The sequence below is a fragment of the Aquila chrysaetos genome, chromosome 10 (genome assembly GCF_900496995.4).
Source record: "Aquila chrysaetos chrysaetos chromosome 10, bAquChr1.4, whole genome shotgun sequence".
NCBI classification, from domain to species: domain Eukaryota; kingdom Metazoa; phylum Chordata; class Aves; order Accipitriformes; family Accipitridae; genus Aquila; species Aquila chrysaetos.
In genome coordinates, this window is record NC_044013.1 from 4,322,249 (window position 1) to 4,347,594 (window position 25,346).

Sequence of the window (25,346 nt, forward strand, 5' to 3'; positions counted from 1 at the left end):
TTTCACATTTTTCTGGGCTGGCATCTTTCAGGTTCTTGCTTTCATTTTATGTATTTAACAAACGTTTTGTGCTTCTCCACGGCATATGTGTTACTGGCATTAACAATCATTATTTACAAGATTCTGCCACAGAATAAGCCACGACCTATTTGTTTTCTTGTTGCACCACAGACAAGCTGAAATGCAGCAAGACAAGCTAATTCTGAAGGAAATTCAGAGATGATGCAAAGTTGAGGTGAACCAGAGTATCAGTCCGGATGACTTTGACTCCCTAGAGGACTGGAAAATAGGAGTGGGATTTAATAGCACAAAGTGCAAGATTTTCCATTTCGGCAGTGATAAAAATATGCTGTGTGCTCCCTCACTGGAAGCAATAAATGAAGGGGGAAAAAAGAGAAAATAAAGAAGCAGCAAAACCGAGGCTTGTTAGGAATCCATCAACAGCCATAAGTCAGTAATATGATGTACCCATGAAAAAATAAATATCATCTCAGCATCTAGCAAAAAACCACGCTTGCACTGGAGATAGAGCTGTGTTAATGCTAACAAACAAGGCCCTCTGCAATCGCTTTGCCAATAGAGTTTACAGGTCTGGTCGAGACAGAAGAGTTCAGACTAGAATGGGACCAGAGCAAATTTCCTGGGGTCCTCAGGGAAATGGCAGAGCCTATTTTTGCAGTTCAGCTTGTTCAGCATAAAAAACCGAGGGGGAGTGTGATTTCAGCAAGAAATGTGTATATAGCAGAGGAGCTATAACCTTTAAGCTGAATAACAGAATTGTCACAAGGCTGAACAGCAAAGGCTCAGAACTGGGAGGTGGTTTCTAATCAGAGCAATAAAGGAGCGACAGGAGAAGTGTCCCTTGGGGGTGTAATGCTGCAGTCCCCTGCCAGAGAAAAGGGCTGGAACTGGTCACTCAGCGTGTCCCTGTGCCCCATGAAGTGCTTATGAGAGAGATACCAAAACAGCCGAACCTACCGGGTCAAGTACAGGGGAAACAAGCAGCCCAGGACCCCACAGGAACTGCCTATCCACACTCCACGTCACTTCGTCAGAGTAGAACCTGGGCACGTGGGAAGGACAGAGCAGTAACTGGGGGTTTATGAACTATACCACCATCAGCAATCCCAATATTTCAGGGTACTGATGGTCTAGAACCACATTGTCTAGAATCATGACTGAAGAGTGTCATATCAAAATTGCTTTGGTTTTGGGTTTGGGTTGGTTTTTTTTTTTTTGATCTGAGGCAATCTGAAGATGAGAAGGTAAGGTCTTACTAGTTTAGTTTGTGTTCTCTGCACACGTGTGAACGTATAGGTGCGCGTGTGTTCTTGACACAGCTTATTCAAGAGTTTCCAGGCAAGGAAACATCTATTCTAATATGTATATATGATGGTGGAGAATAATTTGATTAGCTGACAATCACATCTCATAGCAACTCCTAAGAGTGACTGATAATAATATATGCGTATATGCAGAAATTACAGATGGTTTCTGATTACTCTTCTGATTACTCCAAAATGGTATTTCGTGAATTGAGAGGTTGTCTATATATATTCCAATGTGCATTTTCACAGACTACATCAGTGTTTAGAAAGTCCCTAACAACATTTAATGTGTCTGATTTTTTTATTCCTCATAAAACTGTCACGAAGGCTGAAGAGTAAACTTACTCATGCAAAACTGGCCGTACAACTGTGTCTCCTTGAGTATGAGCTTTATAAAAGAGTGTATACAGGTAGGGCAGCAAAGTGTAGCGAATGTTCAAGTAATACTTGGAGGTTTTCACCAAGACTGAATCAGGTCCAAACACAGCCGGATCCTGAGGCTGAAAACAAATATCGGATTATTAATATTTTCATCATGAAAAAAACCACTCTGCCAAACATGTGAAAAGTGGCTGCTGTTTCAGAGAGGCAGAAATTCAGTGGTGCACAGCTGCACAGTGTTTGCCTTTTGGGTGGTGTGACTGGAGGTCCTGCTCCTTCAGGCTCGCTGTGTTTTGTGCTGCATGTCCCTCCTTGCCCATCTGCAAGGAGGGCACATCAGGGTGAGCCTGCGTTTCATCCTGGGATGCAGTCAGGTCCATGCTAAAGGGCTCCCAAGAGTCACTCTGATGGGTCACAGAGCAGTGAGTGCTTGCCCTTGGTGATTGGCACATCATGGTGATGATACTGTTGCCAATTAAGTGTAATCTCAATTAACTTGTATGAAGCAAAACCTCTCATATCTAAGGTTTCATAAAGAGAGTTTAAGGTTCTGCCATTTTCAAACTGGTCAGCTACATAACTGTCAGTGATAGTAATGATTACTAGTCATACTATTAAAGGGAATGTGGTTGGGTAACAGCATTTTGTAAGAGAAAGCACAACTTACTATGAATCCTTCAGCATTGTGATTCCTGGAAAATGGATAAAATGCTCCTACTTGCATCCATCGTCTGCAAAGTTCTTCCGTGGTGTTGTCAAAGAAACCACAAATATCTGCTCCAATCTTTAAATATAAAACAGAATGTGTTGGATGTACAGTACACTGCACGTCTAATCTCTACACAAAACTTCTAATTTTCAGAGATGCATTAATTCAACCTTAATTGCTAGGCAGAGTGACTGAGCCATTCGACACATTTGTACATTTCTTCTTCCAAATTCAACGAAGTTGTCCAAAAAATTAAACTGAATACTAGCTAACATTGCCCATCATTCTATTTCTTTCAACCTTTACCTTCCTGTTTGATGCTAATATGCATATAATAGGAAAAAAGCTCAAGAGCCATACAAATTTAAATCATGGAAAGGAATTTGGCTATTTCCCTTTATAAATGGATGTCTCTATTTCATTTGAAATGATAAGGAAAACACCAAAGTGTTTCACATCAATGACTAGTATTTGAAAATTACTAGAAGTAACAGGTAGCTTGGAATTTATAAGATAATAACATGTTTGTTACCCACATTCATCTCACCATACACACACAGCTACAGTAATCAAAATAAGTGGCCTAAACCAAAAATCAGTAATTGGAAAAAAACGTTAAAACCAGATTCCTGAAGGGGATTAATTTGGAGCTGAATATCCAAGATGGTTATCTAGATAGCATATTATTAGATAATCTGTTATCACAGAGGCAGAGTTACTGTTTATCCATATGTTTTGAAAGGCTGTCACAAACTAATGTCATACATAAGGAATTCCAAAGAGGTTAAAGTCCAGCATTCCAGGTATTGCCCATTTTAAGTGATCCCATGTTGCTGCATTATCTCCCAGCCAGTGTCCTGTGTGCTTTCCTGATCCAACAAAAGTAGACCTTGAAATAAGGAAGCTTCGTTTTCCAGGAAACAGTGCTTTGATGACTCTTAAAAGGAAATGAGACTGGAATTATGCAATGGAAAAAAGACGACTAAGACATCAATAGTTTTATATAAGACAGATTTACACTGACTGATTTACAATAATTATTCATCCCAGGGATGTGGACTCCTTTACAGTTAACCAGGTGTATTTTAGTGAAGTTCAAGACATTAATTTTAAATAATCTTTCTATACAGACTTGACAACCAATGTGTGGCTTTTACTACCAACTTTAGTTAGTAGATTTTGCCTTAGCTGCATTGGCTTAAATATAATACAGTATTTTCCAGGAACTGGGTTCCTTTAGAAGTGAAATCTCTTGCTGTTTTGGAAAATGCAGACCATGTACTGTTCTGAAACCTTTTTGTAAAGATTTTAGGATGCGTTCCTTACTTCTGTGTTGATATGGCCATGGAATATCCATAAAGACTATGGACATCATAATGTTTCCCCCACTTCAGCACTGCATCCATACAAAGTGTCTTGGAAAACATGAGCTTATCAAGAATACCTTCAATAAAGGAATACAAAAATCACTTTTAAAGTACATTTTTATTATGAATATTTCCAATCTTTTCTTTAATGCACATTCCTGACATTCAAGCCCTTTTTTCTCTTTAATGTTTGCACTAAGGCCAGTATTTCTACTACAAAACCAAAACGCTACTCTTGGCTGCTGGTTTGATTCATTGTTGCTCTGTGACCTTTTCTACTCTTGAGCTTTGCACCCATTCAAGGAATAACTGATAACTACACCCTAAATTTCTGAATCATCATCTGACAACATGTTGGCAATTGTTACTTAAACCTACAACTTAATATAAACTATGAACTCCATTTCAGTTCTGTACACATCTCGAAAACTACTGATAGTGAAAGAAGATCATTATATTATCAGACATAATTAAGGCAACAACAATATTCCATAATAACTTGAAAAGGGAAAAAAGCCAGTTATATAAACCACGCCTTCGACAAGGGCCAAAGTATACCAGTATTTTCTGTCAATAGTAATGTGCAAACGCCACCCATAAGAACTACCCTAAAATCACTTTGCATCCTTGTAGCCAACTGCACAGTAATTCATAAACTTTTTGCTATTTTGCTTTCTGGTTAAAGTAGATGGACTTACTGGGAGTGAAAGGAGGATAGTTTAAGTCATTCTGCGCACAACCTTTTTTTGAGCCTTTAACGAAGTTGGATACTTCATTCATATCCTGAAAAGGTAAGATGCAGAATGTAATAAAGTTTCCTCAAGTATATTTTTCCAACAACGTCTTACATTCTCTTCTCTTATCCTTTAAGGAATAATTACTTGGAACTTGTACCATACAATTAGGCAAGAATGATATAACTCAGATACTGATCTGGTTCATTCCTGTATTAATATAAACTTCTATATGCAGGTGAGCATCATGTCGCAAGAGCTACATCTTATCCTCCACAGAAAGAAACTGCAAGAGGTGCTTATGTATACATTGTCCCTACCTACGACCAACTCCACACATCTCTCAAGGAAATGGCTTTGGTATGGAGTGTGTGTTTAGAGAGAAATGCAGAACCAGAAAACGTACATTGTTACTGTCAAAATACACAAGGTGACTAGATATTCTCAAACATCTCCTTTATAATACTTTCCAAATCATTATACTTTCAAATTGTGCTGTCTCCTTCCATGAATATTTTATTTGGTAGTGCTGTAAGTGCATTTCTATGTGCATCCCTGAATGTGCTGCAGGAAAAGCATGCATTGAAGAAGAGAGCAAATTCATCATGGAGGCACTGGAGTCAAATTCCTTCACTCAAACTATTTGTTCACTGTAAGAGAGCTGTGCAGTCTTACACTTCATAGCTTCACTTGATGGAACCACAGAGTCAGCAAAAATAAGTGAGAAAAACTCATTGTATCACATTGTATTGGGTTTGCATGGCAAGGTTTTGGTACCGGGGGGGTTACAGGGGTGGCTTCTGTGAGAAGCTGCCGGAAGCTTCCCCCGTGTCCGACAGAGCCAATGCCAGCCGGCTCCGAGATAGACCTGCCACCGGCCAAGGCCAAGCCCATCAGCGACAGGGGTAGTGCCCCTGGGATAACATAGTTAAGAAGGAAAAAAAGTTGCTGGGACACAGAAACTGCAGCTGGAGAGCAGAGTGAGATGCTGTGAGAGCCCCAGCCCTGCAGACCCCCAGGTCAGTGCAGAAGGAGGAGGAGGAGATGCTCCAGGCGCCGGAGGAGAGATTCCCCTGCAGCCCGTGGGGAAGACCACGGTGAGGCAGGCTGTCCCCCTGCAGCCCAGGGAGGTCCACGGGGGAGCAGATCTCCACCCGCAGCCCGGGGAGGAGCCCACGCCGGAGCAGGGGGATGCCCGAAGGAGGCTGGGACCCCGTGGGAAGCCAGCGCTGGAGCAGGCTCCCGGCAGGACCCGTGGCCCCGTGGAGAGAGGAGCCCACGCTGGAGCAGGTTTGCTGGCAGGACTTGTGACCCCGCGGGGAACCCACGCTGGAGCAGGCTGTGCCTGAAGGACTGCAGCCCGTGGGAAGGACACACGTTGGAGAAGGGGAAAAGTGATGAGTCCTGCCCCTGAGGAGGAAGGAGCGGCAGAGACAAGGTGTGATGAACTGACCCCAACCCCCATTCCCCGTCCCCCTGCACTGCTGAGGGGGAGGAGGGAGACAAAATCGGGAGTGAAGCTGTGCCTGGGAAGGAGGGAGGGTTGGGGGGAAGGTGTTTTTAAGATTTGGTTTTATTTCTCATTACCCTACTCTGGTTTGATTGGTAATAAATTAAGTTGATTTTTTCCCCAAGTCGAGTCTGTTTTGCCAGTGATGGTAACTGGTGAGTGATCTCTCCCTGTCCTTATCTCGACCCACGAGCCTTTCGTTATATTTTGTCTCCCCTGTCCAGCTGAGGAGGGGAGTGATAGAGCGGCTTTGGTGGGCACCTGGCCTCCAGCCAGGGTCAACCCACCACACACATAGCAGCTGAAGGACTGTATTTTGCCATACAGATTAATTTAAAATTGTTACAGTCTTTTAAAACGCATGGCAAAATATTCAGTAGGTTCTTGTTTTCTTTTGAAATATTTATTTATTTTTAAGTAAAAGGAAGTAGGAAAAACACAAAAAGAATAAAAGGAAGAATGCTCTGAGAGAGGGATTGAGAAGTTTAAGTACAGATTTCCTTCAGGCACCCACTTTTAGAAGCTTTATTACAGGATATTCCTCTAAAAAACTAATCTGGTCAGTCAAAACGGCTCTTAATTTCATCTGATTTCCAAAAACTGTACCTAAAATCCACTGCACCAGACTGTATTTTAGTCCTTTTGTGGAAGAACCTGTCTAGGGAGCCTGATTTTTCCAAATCCATAAATGGAGTAGCAATTGCAGATTCACTAACCGGAAATTCCATGAGCTACTTGGAGCACAGTTACATAGATTATGCATATTATACCCTGTATTCAGGACCTGTTTAGCACACATTCACTAAGCAGGTATGCAGGTCTCCAAATATTGCCATTCTGAATATAGAAATGTGCTGGCATTTGCCTTTAGCAACAGTTCATCAATTGAAGCATTTTAAAGTGTCACTGAACATCCAAAAACCAGCACACTGATCATTTAAATGCCATGATAAATGATTCGAATTAAAATTTAAAAATTCAAATTTGAATTGCAAATTCAGCACCAGAAGACTTACACATCCTGCACTGATTTCAGGTTAGTTATAGTAAACATCCCTTTCAAATTCAACGCAAATTGATTGTGATAAACATCTATCCTTGCCTATTTTTAAAAATAAAAATAAAAAAGAGAGTTCTGAATTACTTACAATCCAGATCCCATCATACGGCACTATGTTATAAAACAGTTTGCATTCTTCCACCCACCAGCTAGTGCAGTCTGGGTTGGTGAAGTCTGGGAACACAGAGTCCCCTGGCCACACCTGCAATATTAGAAGGGAAGTCATTAATTAAACTTTTAATGATATTAAAAAGAGTTCCTAGAATCATAGAACAACCCAGGTTGGAAGGGACTATGAAAGATCATCTGGTCCCATCTTTCATGGGAAAGGGAACCCAGATGAGATCATCTAGCACCCTGTTCAATCACAGCCTGAAAACCTCCACTGCTGGGGACTACCGTGTCCCTGGGGAGGGTGTTCCGATGAATGACTGTTCTCACTGTGTCCTGGTTTTAGCTGGGATAGAGTTAATTTTCTTTCTAGTAGCTGGTATAGTGTTATGTTTTAGCGGTATAGTGTTATGTCTTGGGTTCAGTATGAGAAGAATGTTGATAACACACTGATGTTTTCAGTCGTTGCTAAGTAGTGTTTTTACAAAGTCAAGGATTTTTCAGCTTCTCATGCCCAGCCAGCAAGAAGGCTGGAGGGGCACAAGAAGTTGGGAGGGGACACAGTCAGGACAGCTGACCCCAACTGTCCAAAGGGATATATTCCATACCACATGACGTCATGCCCAGTATATAAACTGGGGGGAGTTGGCCTGGGGGGCGGATCGCTGCTCGGGAACTAACTGGGCATCAGTTGGCGAGTGGTGAGCAATTGCATTGTGCATCACTTGTTTCATGTATTCCAATCCTCTTATTATTAGTATTGTATTATTATCATCATCATCATCATCATCATTATTATTTTCTTCCTTTCTGTCCTATTAAACTGTCTTTATCTCAACCCACGAGTTTAACTTTTTTTTGATTCTCCCCCCGATCCAACTGGGTGGGGGGGAGTGAGTGAGCGGCTGCGTGGTGCTTTGTTGCCCACTGGAGTTAAACCACGACACATTGTAAAAAATTTATGGTGCAAGTTGTATCTGTTGCCCCTCATATTCTCCATGTGGCTCCTTGTGAAGAGAGAGCCTCTGTCCTCTTTGTAGCTGCCCTCTAAATACTGGAATATTGTGATGAAGTCTCCTCTGAGCCTTCTCTTCTCTAGGGAGAAAAGACCTAACTCCTTCAGTCTTTCCTAAAAAAGCTCTTTGATCATCCTTGCGGCCCTCCTTTGGACACTCTACAGTCTGTCTGCATCTTTTTTGAATAGTGGGGACCAGAACTAAACACAGTACTCCAGGTGCAGCCTGGCAAGCGGTGAGTAGAGTGGGATGATCACATCTCTATCTCTGCTCGTAATGCCCCTGTGGATGAAGCCCAGGATCTGATTTGCCTTCATCGCTGCAGTGGCAAACTGCTGACTCATGTTCAGCCTGTTGTCCACCAGGACCCCCCCAGTTTGCCATCGAGGGCAGTGATAATATAGTGATCTGATGACGATTTTGAACAACAAACTGCTAGAGTGACAATAGCTTGCATGCTGAAGGAAGGCAGAAAGAGTATGAGTTTCTAAAGTTTGGAGTTTTCAATTGCTTTTAAGTCATACAAGGAACAATACACAACAGAAAAATTTCTCAATAGAAGTTAAAATTATAAATGAAAAGGGTAATGTGGGAGCTGGCTCTTCAGTCACTACTGAAAATAAAGAGGAGCTGGCTCATGAATTGTCCCTGAGCCTTAAACTACTTTAGTTTTCCTTTTTGTTTAACATAAAAAAAAATTAAAAAAAAAATCAAGAAAGGTTGAGAAGTATCATATCCTAAGTGAGACCTTATAAACTTAGTTCTCACTGGCAGGTAATTTTACTAAAAGAAGCAACTTAGAAAAATGAGAGTTTAAAAGCAGCCCCCTGACCTAAATTAAACCATAACAGTGACAACAGACCAAGTTCAAATGCATGAAAATGCAATTACCTCCCCAAGTAATGCTGTTACTCCATCCGATTCATTAACCCAGACTTTTTTGCTCTCTCCCCTGACATAGCTTCCATATGGACTCCCATCAACTAGATTTTGTATGCTAATAGCAGGATCCTAAAAAAAAAAAAAAAATCAGAAAACAAAAAAATAGGAAGAAACCAGGATATACTCCATCAATTATTACAGACTACTAGAATGTTAGGCACTAAATGTAATAACGGCATAGAATAAGCAAAGTATAATAATAAATAGTTCTAACGATAGTATTTACATGGGAAAAAGAAATAGTTAAATGCTTACCAATATGATAATATATTTTTGTCCATAGTCATGCATATAAGCTGCAAAATTAGGGAGATCTCGAAACTTCACTTTGTCATAAGTAAAATCTTTCTTTTCCTCCATATAGTCAATATCAGTGACCTGAGCATCCTGAAAGGGAAGGGAGTTCAGCTCTAACATGAGAAGTGATATGTAAAGATTTTGTATATTGGTCCAAGACAATTTATTCTGACAATTCCTGTTTGTCCTACAGTGAATTTACTGTTGGGACTTTACTGCAGCCTGGCAGAAAGTATGCTGTCAGGACCACTTGCAATGTGCCTCTCATCTCATACTTACAGCCTTAATTAATGGTACTGACACATCTTTTGTGCCTAAGAAGAGCTGCATTCAACATTAACAGAATTTAAATTAATGTGTATATTGGCACCCTTTCACATAGCCCCTGGACATGTGGTTATTTCTTTGCAGTTGCCTGACTTCAAGAGCTATCCCTTTAAATCCGAACAGTTCTTCCTCAACTCTTAGCTTAACATTAGAGTATTTTCATTCTATTTAAGCCATCAGGCTAATGTAATCTGAAATCTAATTTTAAAAATTAATTGTACTTTACCTTTGGCTGTCGATTGAGAATAATATATAGTTCCATAACTGTCCACAGGACAATTAAAAAAAATAATACATGGATTAGGTATCATGAGAAGGTAAGTGGATATAGTCGGAAAGTATAACTGAAAAAGCAGTACAATAATGTGTTCAAATAAAACGTATTGTAATTAAGCCCCACCATGTCCCACATTCTGATAATGGGTCTACCATTAAAATGCACAAAAACCTTTGACACCAGAAGCCTATATGTTAGAAATTTACTAATTTAAACTGTTTTGAAATGAACCAGTTGCAGAACACGAAGGTCAGGATCTCTGGGTCATTTCTCCTGCAGAGCTCTGCCTTCGTGCGGTTGCTGCCCTCCTCAAACCCCATACTTACATAAGGGAGTCCAATCGCCCTGTTCCTCTCCACAACTCTCTTCACCTCATCCAGAGACCCGTAATTCCAGCGGCTGAGCTGGAAGCCCAGGCTCCAGTAGGAAGGCAACGCTGGCAGTCCCACGAGCTGCAAGTTGAGAGCAAAAAATTCCACTCATCGTCAGTGGAGGCTGCGTGCATCACCTCGGTGCCCGTTTCCCTAGAACCATACTCTCCAAATCTATTTGAATAATTTACACTAAGCTTGAGTGTGTGAAATGAGCAGCCCACTCCCAAATGCAATACTTTTTTATGATTCTTTCTTTATTTTAAGAAACACAAATATTTTGGGACAATCCCCATTCTTTAAAGAATGAAACCTAAGCAGATCTCAAGAAGCATAGAAGATACCAGTGATATCTTATGACCATAAAATCATGACATACGTGTTAGCACATTATCTACCCTATAATACTGCCATATGAACAGGAATTTGTCCTTATAACAAGAGTAAGCCCCAGCAAGGAAGCATAAGTTATTCCATGTAGACCATTTCTAGCTCCAATGACCACTGTGTAAGTCAGTTGGGCCATACAGACTGATGATGGGCTTCGAGGTGCTGCATGGTCTCTGTTCCAGCATCTCCAGCAAGAGTAGTGCTCACATTTCAGCTGTCCGTAACAGGCCAACTAAAAATATCTACACCCCAGCTTAACACCAGCTAGCTATTACTAATGACAGCAGTCACATTAGGGACATACTAACAGTTATTCTTAGTTAAATATATACTGAGTCATATTTTCAGTTAATACATAACATAGTGAAGACATACTGTCATACAAAGAGGTGGAAAAAAAAAAACCCACCAAAAAATCCCAAACACTATTAAAAATGTGTTGAATGCATAATCTCTCTAGCTAAAGGTACCTCCAGGTACTCCTGGACTACTTGCTCTGGAGTGTTCCCCAAGAAGATATAGAAATCAAGGATCCCACCAATGGTTCTGTAGGTCACGGCTGGAGCAGGCTGCACCACAAACTCTGCCGGACAAGAGCGTACAAAACCAATTTTGAATACCAGCTAATTCTAAAACACCTTTGTAATTTTCTAACTGATGATAAGAAAATTTACTTAAGAAAAAAACACAAACCAAATATACCTAAGGAACACAAACCCATCAATTGAACTTGCAATGATGGGGAAATGTATTCAGATGACTCTTTTAAATGTCCATATTTCCATTCCTTTACATTTTACAGAGAAGAGAATCAGAAGAAATCCAATGGCTCAAACTTTTATCTTTAAATTTTTAGTACAACTTTCCAGCCTCAAGAGGCGTGAAGAGCTCTGTAAAGCACACATATATGCATGCTTACCGAAAGAGAATAAAAGGCATTTAAGTTCAAGTATTGCTAATTCCAAATTTAGGCTCTGATTTCAGTGTCCTGCACATCTGCACAAAGCTGCACACGCTTCAGATAGGTTTCTGTCCCTCAGGTTTCCAGCGTAATCTTCATGTTAACTATGCGCTACTTACTGCTTATGTCGCATACGCTAAACACTGCAGTTAGGATCCCAATCCCACAGATCTTTTAAAAAGATATTTAACTGCAACGCTCAGAGCTGCAGAGAAAGCTTTCTTACCCATGGCATTGCTATTCATTAGGAAAACACCAAAGGAGGCTCCAGTGCTGTCTTCCAAACACAGGAAGAAAGTTTGAACTCCATATAAGTTATGCATTGCCTTAAAGGATAAAAAGAAAAAGTAAGCTGTTAAAATCTAATAACAGTATCTGTTCTGGGATATTTCAAAATATATCACAGGTAGAACTTGAAACTTATCAAAATACAGCAAACAACAGAAATAAAAATCCTGACACTTTCCTACACTTCTGTTTTCTCTTTCCTGGCATTCTTCTCCTTTATGAGAACATTTCCCATTAAAAGAAAAATCTTCCCCAAATATATAGATAACATAAGCAAGCAGATATGATGGATCTTCAGGCAAGTCTGCATATATTGCAGTACTATTTCTGGGTAATATATATGCACATCAAGTGAACAACAGAACTTGAAGGGTGCTTTCATCACCTTTCACCATAGATTAGATTTTACATCTAATCTATATTTCTATTAATCCTGCAAGGTAATCATTTTTATGTCTAATCTATGGAAACAAGAGAGTGCCGTGCTTCTTTTTTATTTCCTTTCTAATGTTTTTTTCCATTATTATTCGCAACAAAAACCTTAGAAATTTTAACAATTGTTGTAATAGTTGTGCCTCTTCCCCTGCAAAAGAAAACTCAGAACAAATTGACGAGAAACAGAACTTGAGCAATTTGAAATTAGCCTAACTTGATTCTGTTCACTGTTAGTTTAGCTTAATGAGTCTACACTCAATACAGCCATTCAGGTAGGAACTATCTTCAAACCAGAGAGGATAGTGAGAAGGTGTCTCAAGGGAACAGTACAAATTCCAAATTATCAATTAATTACATATAGTGGTCTCACCCTCTAGTTTCTGTTAGTGTATCTCCTATTTCAGCAAAACGCTGAAGTGCTCTCTCAAAGTAAAGCATATGGGTTGTTGCTTTATGAAACTGAAGTAATAGCGACAAATAAATAGTCTTACAATTATCAAAAAATGGGTGCCCTGGAAATCATTTCATAGAGAGACAGCCATACAAACTATGGAAACAAATAACAGGTAACAGACATACTTTATCTCCTAAGGAGACAGCTGTTAAAGAGAACTTTTCCATCATTTGCCGAGCTACAAGGATGTTAACTCAAGGAGCATGTGTCATCTGTACTGATTGCAGCATGCAGCAATGCATTAGGACATACTGTTATTTATTTTCTTTATCAGTAGAAACTGAAGACTCTCATACATTAATGTTTATCAACTGGTTTTCAACTGCACATCAACACAAAAATCAGAAATCAGGGAATGTTTATCTGTACCATCTAGCTTTTAGTAATAACACGCAGTGCCTGACAACTCTTTGGGGAAAAACTCAATGTATATTACTAATGTGCCTACTGCGTAATGGGTTTGGATTACACAAGTCATCTGCAAAGAATGAGGTGGAATAAAACCAGTCCTTACTCCAGAGGGGCCAATATCCCTGCTGAACATGGGCCAGGTTTTCCAGTTAACATCGTGCCGGTACTGCTTATGCACGTGCTCTCCCACGCCATAGATGTTGCTGCTAGGTAGTTTGATTGATAGCTGTAAAAACTGGTCAGCATACTGCAGTGGTCCTATGGTAGTATCAAACCTGATGAAACCATTTAAAAAAAAAAAAAAAAAGAAAAGAGGTATTTTACCAAGAGTTGTTGCAATAATTGTTTCTACTCCTTTTAGTTAGGCGTGGATAGCAGGTTCAGGTCTCCATCCAGACACCTGAAGGAGAGGGAGGTGGGATGGCGCAGGGCTGGAGCAGAGCGACCCTTGCACAGACGAGGAGATGAGCGGTGCCTGTTGATCCTATGGAAACCTCTCATACAAGTGGCCCACCTATTTTCAGGGGTACATTTGTGCTCCCCTCTTCCACCAAAGCTTCCCACCCTGCATCTGTTGCGCTGAATCCTGAATCCACTCTCTGTGGCCACTCACAGTAACGGGGCAGATGGAAAATTTCTGTGGGTGGACAGAAACACAAAAATAATCCACTCCATCAGAATTTGCGGATCAATTGCAGCTTTTTCTTGCCGGGAAAAAGGAACAAGACCCGCTCTCGAGTCCTGCTAGGCCAGTCACTACAGGGAAAGGCAGGCTACGGCTATGTGCTAGCTCTCGAATAACCCAAGGGTGGACGAGCACAGATTGAAGTGATAATGTGATTCTTAGCATGGCTCAAATCCCATTTGATGGCTATCACATCTCCTGTGGCAAGTTCTGCATAAAGCCACTGCTAAGCTTTTTAAGGAACGTGAACTTGGTGGTGTTGAACATAGATACAGAGACTATTGTATATATCTGTACGAACGGAACAAGGCGGAGATCAATATTCCTCCTTTACATCTATTAGCAAAACACACACTAAAAGTCAATTCCATCAATAAAGTTTCTTCTGTTGTTTTAGTTTTGCACATTTTACCATTCCCTTTCATTACAGACAAACAAGTCCTGTTCCAAACAAGGGTTACAAGAGCTTCAAATACTTGGGCAAAACCTAATTTCACTCCTCCTTTCTACGGGGAGGACTCGGGAAACGGTGGGAAATCTGAGCGGTGCTGAGGCAGAGAGCAGCGGGAAGCAGCCCGACTCCTGCCATGGGGTGCACCGAGGAGCAGCTCACTGCAAGGCAATGGACTCATTGATTCGCTCTCCTTCCTTTAGCTCTGCTGAGCTATTGCAGCTGTAACGGTGAACCAGAGTCTAGACTCCCTTGACCAGCAACATTTCAGGTTGTGACCCCCGCCTCCGGTCCCCGATGCTGCCAAAAAGGCTTCGCTGGGCATCTTAGGCATCCTCCTTCCTGATGGATGGAGGGAACCATGCACGGGGATCCGCTTCTACAGCCACGTGTGTGCCCACACCACCACCCAAATGGGATCTTCTTCTATCATGACAAGAATGCTGGGATTTTGGTCCCATTTATTTTAGCGATAGAATTAAATACCTCCCTAAGAAGCCAAGTGCACAGGAACGGTTGGACCGCTTTGCATTTCCTAAGCAACACCTAATATCATCCTGGGTAAGGATCTCCCACAACTCATGGAATCAATCAAAACATTACATTTCATTCCTTTTGACCTTAATCATGTTCATTTTCCTCTTTCATTCCTCTAAGATTTTGAACATTTCCAGTTGGTCAACGTGTCAAAATCGACCCGTACCCAGAAGTAGTTTGAGTTTCCATCAGTCATCGCTTTTTAAATGAAACAACCATAAATAGAACATAATTGTGAGTTAAACCACATTTGAAGCAGAGAGCAATTGCAATGAAGCTGTTCCTCGGGTTTGAAGGTTGTCTTCAGCTTCATGAAACCAAGAGCTTACAGGGATCTGCAGAAATGCAGTCTTTCCCCAAAAGCAGAGAAAATAACTTATTTTCAGAATGACTTATTTTCAAAAAAGCAGAGAAAATGACCACAATCTACCACGACGTGCATTAACATCGCACACATTTCAAAGGCATATGCTTTTATCTACTCACTTTATGTAGTTTTAATTAGAAACTCATTTTACAACTGTATTTTTGTGTGATATTTGTGACATTTAACAGTCATGGTATTCATATAGTGGAGAGTAATGAAACTTCCTCTTGACTTTACGCAAACACAGCCGCGTTAATTTTAAGGGACTTTATCACTTCAGATGTGTGAGTACACTATAACTACATTTATCACTATAAGTACGTAATTATCGGTAAATTCTTTTATGCATAAAGAGGTCCTTAAACTATTAAATAAATACACAGTGCATTAGCAACTACAAACACTGCACAAACAAGCGACAAAACCAGGGCAGTTCAGGCTTGCTACAAATTTAATCTGCTCATGTTACTTTTTCTTTTTTTTTAAGTTAAAAATACTGGCACTTGATAGAGGCTTCATAGGTCGAATCCTCTTCTGATGTGTTTCTGTCCAGTTTTAATGATGCCAAGGACTATCTTGCCCATCTGCTCAAAGACTGCACTGAAACTACCTTTTTTGGGGTGGGCAGGGAGGGAGAAGTTTGTATTTCCAATGAAACTATGGCAGTCTTTCAGGTTGTCTTGCAAATGATGATGGTAACAGGTCGGTCAGAACTCTAACTCTTTTGGGGGGCTCAAGTGTAACAAATGATGATGGAAGGTCATAGGCTTTATAACTATCTGGGTAATTAGGATTTTTGTCATGAACTGTGATAACACATTGGTCCCCTCTCTTCCTTCTCCAAAGAGGTCTCCCCTTTGTGGGGTTGTTTAGGAGTTGGCGGAAAGCCCTCATCTTGTGTAAACAACTTTATGAAGCATTTATCTGTGAGGGGCTGCCCTTACCCCATGCTAACAACAGCTTGCTTGAAGATACTCAAACTCAGTCAAGCATCAATGTAATTTTTTTTCTTTACAGACAGAAAATGCAACGGCTTTTATCAAATTAAACAGAAGCCAAAGGGAAATACAGACAATCTTCCAGAGCACTGTTTCAACATGGTTCTATTGGACTAGGTTTCTTATTCCCCCTCCACATACCTGTTTAATCAGTCATGCACTACTGAATACCAAGTCCATCTTTTGTGCTCTCTATAATTGCAAATCAATCATTACAGAGGATTCTAAGCAAGAAAACAAAACTAATAAGAGCACAAAAGTAATCGCTAATTAATTAAACTTGAAGCGTTGATAATCCAACTGGCCTAGCACTCTGACAGCTAATCATTCTTGGACTGATTTAATAAGCATGTTCATCCTGACACTTCCCCCTTCTAACAGGCCTTAAAGCCACGCTGTTAGGTTTGCAAGTTTGTTTTATTTATTTATTTTTAGAACCTAAATGGGATGAAAGCACTCAATGTACAAGTCCGTCAAATATTTTACTCACAGCACTACATGACCAGCTTATCAGTGGTTTGCATCAGCTATTCATGGATATCATAGGTCTAAAGGGCAACCTGGTTTTGGCGATTCAGAGCTTCACCATGATTGCGACAAATGAGATAAAAGATGTAACAAAGAGTGTTCCCATGTGATTTGAAGCACTGGCAAGGAGTTCTCCGGATAATAAAAATTCCCGGAATTGACGGAACAAAGTAACTGTAAAGATTTCCCTAGTATTGGGGGAAAGTGAACAGAGCGCCAGACCTAAAACCTTTTAGACAGACTGCTCCATATCCCAGAATCTGTTTCCAAAGGCCTCGCAGAAGGCCTTGCAGAACATCCATCAGCCAAAAGAAGAGAAGTAGATTACATGTCCAAGGGGGCACCTCACACGTGGCACCTTGGACATACATTGCTTGCGTGGCGACATGGGCTTTCAGAGAAAACCAATGAGATCTGTGTCATTCAGAAAAAGCACCAACGTTACTTACAGCACTCTACCGTTGCTCACTCTGGTCACCATGATGCCAAAAGGGTTCGGCTTCACATCCACTTTGTAGTTTAATTTGGAGGCTGCGGATCCAGTGAAAGATCGCACATGCTCATGAGGGACTTCAAATCTTGGTGTTTCAGGATCAGTGATCTGCACATATTTAACAACAGAAGTGTTGGGCTTTTAAAAACTAACGCCTAATTCAAACATTTTCCAGCATTAAACATACAGTTCTGACTTAGGATATTCCCACCCCCGTTCCAGTCTCCTCTTCTGCCTTCATTGTTATTCACTTCCAACTTTCATCACTCATTTTCAGCCATTTCCCTAATTATACTGGACCCTGTGTTTCCCTGGCTTAGTAGAAACCCTCTAGAAGATGAAGGTCTCCCACAAAAGAAGCCTTGCTCCATCCCAGAACCTATCGGTACCCTACATTCACAGTGTGTACTGTTGAGTTTTCCATAGAAAACAGAAATCATTCAAAAAACTAATGTTGTCTTTCAAAATGATTGAGAGATATGGCCAGGCCATAAATTAAAAGTAAGTAAATACATTTATCCCCATAATTTTCCTATAATGAGTAAAAAAGGTAGGTAATATAAAAGCTGAGCTTCTCAAAGGTGTCAGTAATTTTTCATGCAGAAACCCCACTGTGCTAAATGCTTGTTAACCTGATGCATTGCAACAGCAGAGAGGACAAAGAAAGGAGGAGCCGAGCAGTTCAGTGGGAGTCATGGGGGATTAATCCAGCCCTCCTAACTCACTGCACAGGAATAGCCAGCCTAAAATCTCGCACAGAACATGAACCTTAAAGCAGCACAGCAGCAAGATTAACCTTGAACCGGAAGCGATTTGGTGTCTGATACTCTCCTGTGAGGAGGACAGTGTTGATATCATTTCCAAAGAGGGAAGGTGATGGCAGCCTTGTTAATGTAGTCTCGAATCCTTGGGAAGAGAACACATGTTTCGATGCTATTGTGTTGAATCAGACACCGGCATGCACATAAATTGGGGAGCTCAGCCTGCAGCTTACCTGCCTGAGTTGATCTTGTTGACCCATCCACTTTGTACCCATGGTTTGAAGCGAAAAAACACCAGGGCACACTGGTATCGCTCTCAGGACTCCAGCAGCAGCCACGCAGGGTGCAGGTGCTCTGATTCAAGGACATGAGGGGCACAGATGAGCTGATTTCACACAAATAAATCCTCTATACTAAAACAGTTAAACTGCACATGGACTGTATTTTACCCCAAACACCGGAAACCTTAATAATATCTGCAATCAGATCAACTCTTTCTCTGAAACTCTATTGAGTGAATTCAATGGCACAGAATACACTAAATAGAAAGGATTTTTTTGTAGAATCAGAGTAGAAACTTGCTTAATGGACATTCATTCTTTCTTAAAACCACAAGATCCGCAGGCAAAATGAACATTTAAAAAGAATTATTGAAATATTTGAGCTGTGACAGATGCAGTAGTCTGGCCAAAAATCACACACTGGAGAGAGGGTGAAAGTTACAGTTGGCTTAACATCTGGTAAACATCTGGTTAAAAATCTACATATGCATAATTGATCATCATGTATAATACCTACATTTTAATGTAATTTTCCAATATCAGAAATGTTCAGATTGCTTCTGCAGAACCTCAGATTGAGATAAATCAACTTTTTTTCCAAAAAAACCCAAGCAAATAAACCTATTGTTTAAAGCATATATCTCAGTGTAGTAGCACCAACCTTTACACTACGTTTCAGTAGTCTAATGAACTACAGTACCTTTGCTTTGCTGTTAGAGATTAACTTATTCATGTACTGTTTGCGTGAGTTTTATGTTTGAAGATAAGATTTGGGTAATACATCACTAAGTTTCCACACATTTTCTCACATTAAAACCCCAACTTATTACTTAGGGCAAAGGGCAGCAGTAATACAGCAAATTTCACTGAAGGCTAAGGGCAGTGTCCATAAGTGATCTCAGGTATCCAAATCCAACATGCAGATCTTCAAGACCTTTCCCTCCACCTGCCCACTAACAGAAGCTGTTTCTGCCTTCATCTGATTGTGCTCAAATGTTTTTGATGTTTGTGCCATGCTTATTTAAAACATTCTGCAGCTTGAAACAGGTGGAGACGGTCCAAAATCTCTATTGCTGCTGTCCTTGGCGACATTTGTTTCTGGGTTATAGAGCCCAGCCTGGTTGATGCAGGTCCAATGCTTTTCTCAGCCTCTGAACAGAGCAAAGATAAGCCAGCTCCAGCCCAGAAATCATGCACGTGGTGAAGGAAAGCACAGAAGGAACTGACAGAGCCTCCGGCTTGGGAGTCTTAGTGCGTTTATTCAGTAGCGATTGCACAGAGCCCAGAAATCTTTGCAAAACCACCCAAGATAAAACCCAGATTCACAAAATAGATAAGTGTTTGTCTCTCTGTCATGGACTCATCACATCAGAAAACATGTCTGCTGCCATTTCATTAGGTTCCAAGCAAAAAACCACAGTTGGAGGAGAGATATAGTGACTCATTTTCCTCCACATCGATCCACAAATCAATGCACTTTCTAAGGCTGTGAAATTTCTACCTTCCCAATGCCCACCATGAGAGCTCCCTATTTCCCATTGTATAAACTATTTCAGAGTAAATGAGAAGAAGCACCAATCCCCTCCAAGACTGCAGAGATCACAGTTTTGCTCCCTTTCTTCATTTACTTAATTTCCTTCATACACAGGGGAATATCCTAAAAAGAAAAGAGTTGCTACCTCCATCCTCTTATCCCTTCCTAGACCAGTGACTATCCCATGCAATGCAGAATAGCTTGAACAACAGATTTTCCTAAAGCCTGGTAGTTCAAGCATCTGCATGCCCAACTTCGTAAGCATGCTTTTCTTTTTCCCCAGCTACTTCTCATGAATACTTGTTGACTATTTTCAGCAGCAGTTACTTTACAGTTCAGTGATGTTCTTCTAGCTACATCTTATTCTAGTGGATTTGTAAGCTATAGCTCTGTATTTTTGAGGTACACTGAACTTGATGCATAAGGAAGTAAATAGAGGAGTGCAAGATAGGTTATGCCTGACACAGGGAAAGGAGCAGAGTTCATCCAAAGACACTGGAGAGGCTGTTATAAAAGCTTTCGTTTAGTGTAAATAAAGATGTGAGCTGATCACAGCCTCTGAGCTATAAAACTAGCATAATAGATACCAATACCCAATAAAGCCAAAGAGAAATAATAATTGATACGAGGAAACAGTTTATGCTGGAGTACACTAGGAGATGGTTTCTGAACATTGAACTGAACACCAAGGATTAAAAGAATAGCTTGTCTATGTGCTGAACTAAAATGTTTCTCTTATGTGCACCCAAACAAACCTCTGCCAGCAGGATATTTTGGGAAAAAAACCCACACAAATCAAAACAAAACCCTACAATACACCCTTCCCCCAAGCTTTCAGAGGTATCAGTCCAATAATGGATTACACTAGCTCTGCTCGTGGTAGTTCATTTTTTACTTGTGCGTTCTTCTTGTCTAATCAAACTTCATGGCAATTTTCCACAGCAGTGAATAGTTAAGAAATATCTACTGTCTTTCAGCATGTCTATCTTTGTCAACCCTGTGATCAGTTAATAAATATCTATTTGCTTTCCATACTTCTATCCTCTGCAATCCTACTCATTTTCTGGCTTCATCTAGGACACTTCAGTGAATAAAGAAATCAAGACAGACACTAACCTGCTATATGAGCTTAGGCAAATCATAATTTTCCCAGCTGCTGTTTTTTCTGAAAACTACTAATGGAAACCACTACAGAAGAGTTATGTTATTCTAAGCAGGTACCTGTAGTTTTACAGCTCTGCTGTCTGCTGTATTAGAATAGCCTAAAGAGGGACAACCAAAATGCTTCCAGGAGAAAATTTATACAGGAGTGAATGAACACACTGGGGTGGGACTCTGGCACCTAACAGCTTTCATCAGGGCACAGGTTAAAGGTGATATTTATGTCTAATCCTGTGAAATCTGCTGCCTGGTCTTCACTAAGGAAAGAACAGATTCAGGAATCATTATTTTACCTCTAATTCCAGAGCAGGTACCCCAACATTCAAAACTGCATCTCGCCCTACCTTTCTGCTGGTATCTATAATTTGATTATTTTTAATTCTTTCTAATCAGTGATGGTAAAAAGCAAGGACAGACTTACAATAAGGCTTCCAGTTGCAACCAGAGCAAAACAATTTCCCTCACTGGATGATGAGTGCAGCACTTAATGTGGGGTGACTGGTTCAAAGGTAGTAATTAAAGATTAAAGTGATCTGCATGACTGCTCCTACTGTGGTGTGCTAGCTCCTGGGAGGGTGAGGGAACTGAAAGAGTAGAGGAATAGGTTGTGATTTGAGCCTTTACTAACCTGTTCACCCGCAGGACTTTATTGAACTATATATCATAGCAAAACCCATGACATGACAGAAGCTTTAACAACTGTCATTTCTGGAATTAGACTGGGAATTTCCTCAGAGATTAAGACAGCTGGTTAATAATTTTTTATACCTCTGTGAATGACATAAACTTCATGCATCATAATATATTCACTATTTTTTCTCCTAAGCTGCCCCCGAACCAAAGAAAGATGCCAGGCATCTACCAGCTTCCATCAGAAAATGTAAACATCCATTGGAAAGATGAAAAATAATAATGATAAAAATAACAATAATAGCCTTTCAAGACCAACCACTACAAAAATGTTCTGAATATGAGAGCACTGAAAAATTAAGATGATACTTTTCACTGGGAATCTTAACTCTCAGAATCTTAAGCCAAAAGGTCATTTCTAAACTCTGCGCTCTCCCAGATAAGACACCACAACCAAGAAAGGAAGACACTGAGATTGAAATGCATTCTGAAAGGAAATTTTGACCATATCTTTTGTATTATAAAAGTCTTGTGCACCTGGTTAAAGTGCATCTTCACCTGTTATTTCTGCCATTATAAATGCTAGTACTTGACTATCAGACAAAAAGAAACTGTTCAGGCAAAGTTGTTAAAAGTAAAGAGTGCCTTTTTTTAGCTGCTTGATGTCTGACTAATTTTGTTTCCACCTATCCCAAAACCAAACTGCTGGGGAGTACTTTGGCAGTGGTCTTCAACCTTTGACAGCAAACTGCTACAGTGGCTAGAAAAATCAGACCTTCTGTCAATGGGCTGAAATGGGTTATAAAGGAGTTAAACTTTGCTGCAAAGTGTTCAGGCAATCACAGATTAAAAAAGGTTAAGAAAACAACTGATATAGTAGAGACAAATTAATTTTTTATAATTAAGCCTGAGGCTTTATGGGATAAAGCTTATTTTCTAATTTTTTCTGGAATGTTTTCAGACCTTTGTTGCTACTTGATCCGGGATGCAGTCAATTCTCTCTGCTATTAATATTTTCAGACATTCTGGTGAAAATTCTGTTAGGGAAATAAATTAATGGGTTATTATCAGGATTTCCAAAATGTAGAAATAACTTGATTACTTCTTAACTCAGTAAATGCTTCTGCTGGCTGTTTCTCACTATCTTGAAACTCTAACCATTAATACAGATTCAAATGAGTGTAAACTATCGCTACTGTGATTTATTTTTACCTTTGAAAAGTTGCACACCACTATTTCAGATAAAGGTAGGACAACTTCACTTTAAAGTTTTTGAACATATGGGTGACATTGATAATTTTATTTCTTAAGGTATACATTAATCCACTTTTCAGTAAGTCCTGTAGCTCAATATGCATATTGTGAAAATATTGTGAAAATACATGCCAAATTAGAACTGGAAGGACTTTTCTTTTTCTTAATTGTACTGTGCTGCTGCTCTCACAGGTGCTCCTTCCCCTGAAATACTCTTCTTCCACAGGACCTGGAATTAGAGCATCAGGTAAAAGCACCTTAAAGCTCCATTAAGATGCTCCATTAGATTTCAGGTTCATCAGACCGAATTTAAGGTGACCTCTTGGCAACTTTAGCTGACAAAAGGATACCTGATGGTTGCTTTCAGCTTCTCCCAACACTGAAAGCTACTTTACATATATTTTGGAACACTGCATACGTTTGGAATGAGAACTATGAAGTGTAGAAATCTTGTCTTAGGCTGAGATGCACACAAATACACAGAGTCGCCTGTTTGCATTATCTGCAATATACGCACTTGTACTTTTTGCTCAGGCAGATTCCTACTTATTTTGAGACTGAAACAGGCAGCAAATATGCAGATATTAGTCTGTATGGGCAGTTTTACTGAAACACCAAAGTGTTTGTTTTGGATAAGCAATTATTTTTATTTTACTGCCATTCTCACCTCCAAGTTTTTGCTTCAATCCCCATGTGTAAACGAAATTACTCACACAAAATGGAATTGTATGTAAAGCAGGGTGCTCTGTATCACACCCCTGTAAAACAAGTGGTTTCTAAGGTACCAACACAGGAAACACTATAGGTTTTTATGGTTACAATCTATGTTCCACACAATTTGGCTGTTGCCACATTGTCTCCTTGATCCCATTTTCTTTTTTCAGTGTTGTCTTTTTTATATTAAAAAATTTTGAAATCATACCAGTGCTATGTTTATAAAACAAGTCCAGTCTTGGGACGAAGGGATAAAAGTTTTTTTCATGAAAATAAATTCTGAGTCACACTATTTATTATGTTCATCACTGGTAACTTTACTCATATTATCTGTAGGAAGGATTTCCCATGATTCACCTTTGGGTAATGATAAGAACATAACAATAACACTGAGAGTCAGTAATTTACAGTGGCATTGTTGTTTTTTTTTACAGTGCTTACAGTGATTTTTTTTTTCTTACTTGAACATCCATGTTCTTGAAAAGCCTGAATCAAACAGTGACAGAATTGATGCCAACGATTAGTTCCTGAAGCTCTGTGGCATTTACAACAGTCTCAGCAAGCAAAGCTGAGCAGTTCCCACGCAGGGTTTTTGCTCTGGTCCTACAGCAGCAATGGGAAGTACTTACCTGTAGTTTTGACTCCAGATTGTCCTGACGCTAAAAGCCCAATGAGGACACAGGCTATGATCGCCACCAGGCAGAAGAGGACGATCAGGGTGATTTCCAGCCCACTGAACTTCCTCTTGCCCATCTAGACCCAGAGAAACACCATTGGTAAAAGGAAAACACAAGTAACAGCCTTGAAAACTCTGTAAATTACATTATTAATTTAATAAATTAGCAAAATTTATAAATTATTCAGATTTTAAACCATGTCACCCCTAATCCCAAGGTTTAAATAACACACTTCTTAAGGACTATGTGCAATGAATCTCCTACGCAGGATAACTCGCACAGTGCAGGTTACTGCATTATTACACTAGTGGGCTATCACTGAGAAACGTATTTTCTTCCCTGCAGACCACTTCACACACAAAGAACAATTTTCTCCTGAGATTAACTATGGAGTTTCTTACTGAAAATCCTGAAACAGAAAACAAACAAAATCCTCTTCCCATTTTCTTTTCCTTGTTTTTTTTTTTTTTTTTTTCGCAAGTTGTCTTTCCTTCTTTAGAACAAACACAAACTGTATCTTGTTTCACAAAGGAGGATGTTGATTTGTTAAAAGCGTACTTGACAAGACCTCTAATGAGCTCTGACAGCGCGCTCGTGACACTTGGAAAAGGCAAGACATAGTTAACAGGGTAAATTACTTGTTTGTAAAGTGGAAGAATATATCATGTGTATAAGCCCATGGTACACTGGTTGCTGCTGAAATCACAACTGAAATGAGGCAGCGTATGTTGATGGAGTCAGTGCCTTCAACTGCTATGTAAAAGGCGTCTTTTTCCCATTATTGTCTTTTTTGTGAGGCACAGTGGAGCAAGGCGTGCTGCGCCAAGGGGGCTGTGCTGGCTGCAGAGCCACCTGCTCAGCCCCATGCGAAGAACAACACGGTACCATTAACATTGAACTGCACAC

The 25,346-nt window shown here is 40.1% G+C and overlaps 1 protein-coding gene across 1 annotated transcript in view; it reads right to left on the bottom strand.

Moving 5' to 3' along the window:
- Positions 1 to 24,516, bottom strand: part of SI (sucrase-isomaltase) — a 55,288-nt gene extending 30,772 nt beyond the window's left edge. The window contains exons 1-18 of the mRNA XM_030029265.1: positions 24,393 to 24,516; positions 22,759 to 22,832; positions 18,423 to 18,543; positions 18,225 to 18,334; positions 17,385 to 17,536; positions 13,473 to 13,644; positions 12,008 to 12,107; positions 11,291 to 11,403; positions 10,386 to 10,511; positions 9,414 to 9,545; positions 9,108 to 9,227; positions 7,178 to 7,291; positions 4,484 to 4,568; positions 3,745 to 3,862; positions 3,184 to 3,355; positions 2,377 to 2,493; positions 1,674 to 1,828; positions 979 to 1,063 (exon numbers count right to left, since the gene is read on the bottom strand). Coding sequence (XP_029885125.1) covers positions 979 to 1,063; positions 1,674 to 1,828; positions 2,377 to 2,493; positions 3,184 to 3,355; positions 3,745 to 3,862; positions 4,484 to 4,568; positions 7,178 to 7,291; positions 9,108 to 9,227; positions 9,414 to 9,545; positions 10,386 to 10,511; positions 11,291 to 11,403; positions 12,008 to 12,107; positions 13,473 to 13,644; positions 17,385 to 17,536; positions 18,225 to 18,334; positions 18,423 to 18,543; positions 22,759 to 22,832; positions 24,393 to 24,516 — 2,190 coding nt within the window. The remainder of the gene's footprint in view (positions 1 to 978; positions 1,064 to 1,673; positions 1,829 to 2,376; positions 2,494 to 3,183; positions 3,356 to 3,744; positions 3,863 to 4,483; positions 4,569 to 7,177; positions 7,292 to 9,107; positions 9,228 to 9,413; positions 9,546 to 10,385; positions 10,512 to 11,290; positions 11,404 to 12,007; positions 12,108 to 13,472; positions 13,645 to 17,384; positions 17,537 to 18,224; positions 18,335 to 18,422; positions 18,544 to 22,758; positions 22,833 to 24,392) is intronic.
- Between the last annotated feature and the right edge of the window lie 830 nt (positions 24,517 to 25,346).